The sequence below is a fragment of the Colobus angolensis genome, unplaced genomic scaffold (genome assembly GCF_000951035.1).
Source record: "Colobus angolensis palliatus isolate OR3802 unplaced genomic scaffold, Cang.pa_1.0 Scaffold86, whole genome shotgun sequence".
NCBI lineage: Eukaryota > Metazoa > Chordata > Mammalia > Primates > Cercopithecidae > Colobus > Colobus angolensis.
Window position 1 is genome coordinate 1,645,419 of NW_012122487.1, and position 4,139 is coordinate 1,649,557.

General features: G+C 34.0%; 1 protein-coding gene across 1 annotated transcript; it reads left to right on the top strand.

Annotated features, from left to right (window-relative positions):
* Positions 1 to 3,199: 3,199 nt before the first annotated feature.
* On the top strand, positions 3,200 to 4,139 carry LOC105503446 (interferon alpha-4-like). The gene has a single exon (XM_011930345.1). It carries the CDS (start codon positions 3,336 to 3,338, stop codon positions 3,903 to 3,905), a length of 570 nt encoding a protein of 189 aa, XP_011785735.1. The 5' UTR covers positions 3,200 to 3,335; the 3' UTR covers positions 3,906 to 4,139.

Genomic DNA, 4,139 nt, shown 5'->3' on the forward strand with positions numbered 1-4,139 from the left:
TGAGCCACCACGCCCAGCCATGTGCCACATTTTCTTAATCCAGTCTATCATTGAGGGACATCTGGGTTGGTTCCAAGTTTTTGCTATTGTGAATAGTGCCACAATAAACATACATGTGCATGTGTCTTTATAGCAGCATGATTTATAATACCTTTTGGTATATACCCAGTAAAGGGACGGCTGGGTCAAATGGTATTTCAAGTTAATTGCTTTTCTATTCTGTATTTTATTAATTTCTGCTTTAGTCTTTCTTATTTTCTTCCTCTTCCTAGCTATGTGTTTATTTCTACTTTTTCTACTTCCTTAACTTGTAAAGCTAGTTCTTTGGTTTGAGGTCTTTCTTCTTTTTAAATATAAACTTTTATAGCTTTCAATTTCCCCTTTAGCTCTGTTTTCACTGCATCACATACATTTTGGTATGCTGTGTTTTCATTTTCATCTGTCTCAAGATATTTTCTAAGTTCCCTTCTGGTCATTCTTTTCTTTTATTATACTTTAAGTTCTAGGGTACATGTGCAAAACGTGCAGGTTTGTTACATGGCTATACATGTGCCATGTTGCTGTGCTGCACCCATTAACTCATCATTTACATTAGGTATTTCTCCTCTTACATGTTTATCACATTTAGACATACATTTGTTTTCTTTTTGTTCCCATAAATTAAGATGAAAAATCGACCACTTTTACCTTCTAAGAAAAGTGAAGTGAGAAATATAAATATATTTGTTGTTGTGAATGCCACATAGAACCACTGTGTAGCCCATTTAAAAATTATATTCATATTCTTTCATTGACACTAACCTGAACATGAAAATCAAAGAAACCAAAGTATAGGAAAACAAATTTTCACAGTAAAATACTACATAAAAAATGAATATGCAAAAATTCCCAATACAATCTCAAGTGAACAAAGGAAAAATACTCTCTCCCCCAGTGTTTCAAAGACTAAGAACAATAACTTGGGCAAAATTGTCCTGTATTCTCAGGGTCTGATAAAAAGGATAAGCCTAAAATTCAATACAAATTTGTCGACTGGATAAACTACTAAATTCATGTACAAAATATGCATTTCTGAAATGAAGACTCCTCTATTATGGAAACCACTGTGCACATTTCACAACGTAGAATATTTTAATTGTTCAAAGATATGAAGAATTTAAAGGAATCATTTAAAATAATGAATAATAAAATGTGTTTGGTTATTTTCTAAAATTGATCCATTTCATAATCTCTACCTTTATATAAACAGGCTCATTTTCTACAAGTGTCTTCTATAGATTACCACATGATTTGAAGCTGAAATTTATAAATGATGGAAAAATGATGTCACAAGTATTTACAGTTCACATACACATTCTGGGGATTTGATCCAGGGAAGGAAAGCTGTAGGATGATCTGGGGGACAGAGGCTATTATTCCCTACTTTTGGGATTGGTAAATTGTCTGATTCCTATAAACTGTGTGAATGGGACAGTTTGAATTTAGTCATGTGAATCTGTATTTGACACCAGGCTGGTTATTTTCTATTATAACAAAGTAGAGGGCAGATCAGAGATGAAGTCATAAATGGTTAATATAGTGTTGGGCAGAGGATGATATTGTGCTGCTCTTGCAATTGGGATCCCCAGATCTACATGCACCTTTAAAAATCTAGAATCCCACTGGTTATAGCAGTAAACTAAATGGGCATTATTGACTCTCAGTAAGAGCTGAATGGAAATTTTTGTCATTGTCTATTATAATCACAGCAAATATGGCCATGATGAAGCTAAATAGCTTCATTCTTGAACACTTTCCAGTAGAAGAAAACATGAGAAACTAGTAAAAACTCCACTTACTATGTAGCTGATTTGCTAAAGTAGAGCTCATTTCATTTAAGGACTCAGTATCTATAGGGCCAAGACAAACTAACTTCTTATGCAAAATAAAAAGTTAGAGCCAGAATTCAGGACCACCCTGAAAGTTAATTCTTTACTTGATAATATTCAATATTTATAAATTTTTGAATTTAGAACAAATATGGTCTTTTTTATTCGATAAGAATTGACTTGGATAGGAACTTCTGAAAACCTTTAGAGAATCTGAACATCAATGAAAAATGACAAAAATGATTTAATTGATAATATTTTCTAAGTCACATATGTTTATTGGAATGACAATTCTTCGAAGGGTACAGAAATTAGTTCTCATAGTATAAACAAATCTAACATATTACAATAGTTTGTGACTCTCCAACAACAACTCTATTCAACAAAATTTGATTGCTTAATATACATCTTTCTCATTGGGTTTTGTTGTGTATCACATGAGAAGCACTGATATTGAGTTCAGGAAGATACACAAAATATTTGCAAGACCAATGTTACAAACCTATGTCAAATAGATGACTGTGATTGGCGGACTTTCTGTCCATTTTTTGCTGGATCTTAAAGTCTTATCACAATTTGTAGCTTTAGCCCGCATAACTTTGGGCTGCCATTGACTATCTTAGAGTTATTACTTATGTTTGATCCTCAGTTTTTCAGGATGTTTTGTAGACTTTGAGAATTACATAGCTTATATTATATGACTTATTTCTACTAAAGTTATTCAACACATCAATATTTACGTCAAGTACTGAAAGAAAAAAGTGTTGGCAATATCTGGATGAATACTGCAGCTAGTGAAGTTTACAAATTATTTTCTCATATAAAGCAAACTTCAAAGCTTCATACACTGTGAGAAAAATTTTTTAAAATTGATTCATAATTTTAGCAGTTTTCAATGATTAAGTATGTAATTACATTCATATGATTAATGTATATTTATACAGATTTTTATTTTGCATATTTAATTTGATACAATAAAATTTACATGAACAAATTACATTAAAAGTTATTCCACAATTATACTCATCAAATTAAGTTAAATGTCAATAACTTTTAAACTTAGATTTTAGTTTAACTTTTCTGTCATTCTTAACTTTACATCGAATAAAAAGAGCAAACTTTATAGTTTTTATCTGTGAAGTACAGGTATACACAGCATACATAAATAGATATGCCAAATCTGTGTTATTAAAAGTTCATGAAGATTTCAATTAGAAAATAATACCATAAAAAGTTCTGTGTGCAGGGGAGAAACAGGCAATGATGAAAAACATCTTTCAACACATGTAGAGAGTGAATAAAGAAAGCAAAAACAGAGATAGAAAGTAAAACTAGGGCATTTAGAAAATGGAAATTAGTATGTTCACTATTTAAGACCCATGCACAGAGCAAGGTCTTCAGAAAACCTAGAGGCCAAGGTTCAAGGTTACCCACCTCAAGTAGCCTAGCAATATTTGCAACATCCCAATGGCCCTGTCCTTTTCTTTACTGATGGCCGTGGTGGTGCTCAGCTACAAATCCATCTGCTCTCTGGGCTGTGATCTGCCTCAGACCCACAGCCTGGGTCATAGGAGGGCCTTAATACTCCTGGCACAAATGGGAAGAATCTCTCTTTCCTCCTGTCTGAAGGACAGACATGACTTTGGATTCCCCCAGGAGGAGTTTGATGGCAACCAGTTCCAGAAGGCTCAAGCCATCTCTGTCCTCCATGAGATGATCCAGCAGACCTTCAATCTCTTCAGCACAAAGGACTCATCTGCTGCTTGGGAACACAGCCTCCTAGAAAAATTTTCCACTGAACTTTACCAGCAACTGAATGACCTGGAAGCCTGTGTGATACAGGAGGCCAGGGTGGGAGAGACTCCACTGATGAATGAGGACTCCATCCTGGCTGTGAGGAAATACTTCCAAAGAATCACTCTCTATCTAATGGAAAAGAAATACAGTCCTTGTGCCTGGGAGGTTGTCAGAGCAGAAATCATGAGATCCCTCTCTTTTTCAACAAACTTGCAAAAAAGATTAAGGAAGAAGAATTGAAAACTGGTTCAACATGGAAATGATCCTCATTGACTGACATATCATCTCACACTTTCATGAGTTCTTCCATTTCAAAGATTCATTTCTCCTATAACCACCACGAGTTGAATCAAAATTTTCTAATGTTTTCAGGAGTGTAAAGAAGCATCATGTTTACCTGTGCAGGCACTAGTCCTTTACAGATGACCGTGCTGATGTCTCTGTTCATCTATGTATTTATTTATTTGTTATTTA

Excerpts from the sequence above, each read along its gene's own strand:
- LOC105503446 (XM_011930345.1), top strand. The coding sequence starts at position 3,336 with ATGGCCCTGTCCTTTTCTTTACTGATGGCCGTGGTGGTGCTCAGCTAC.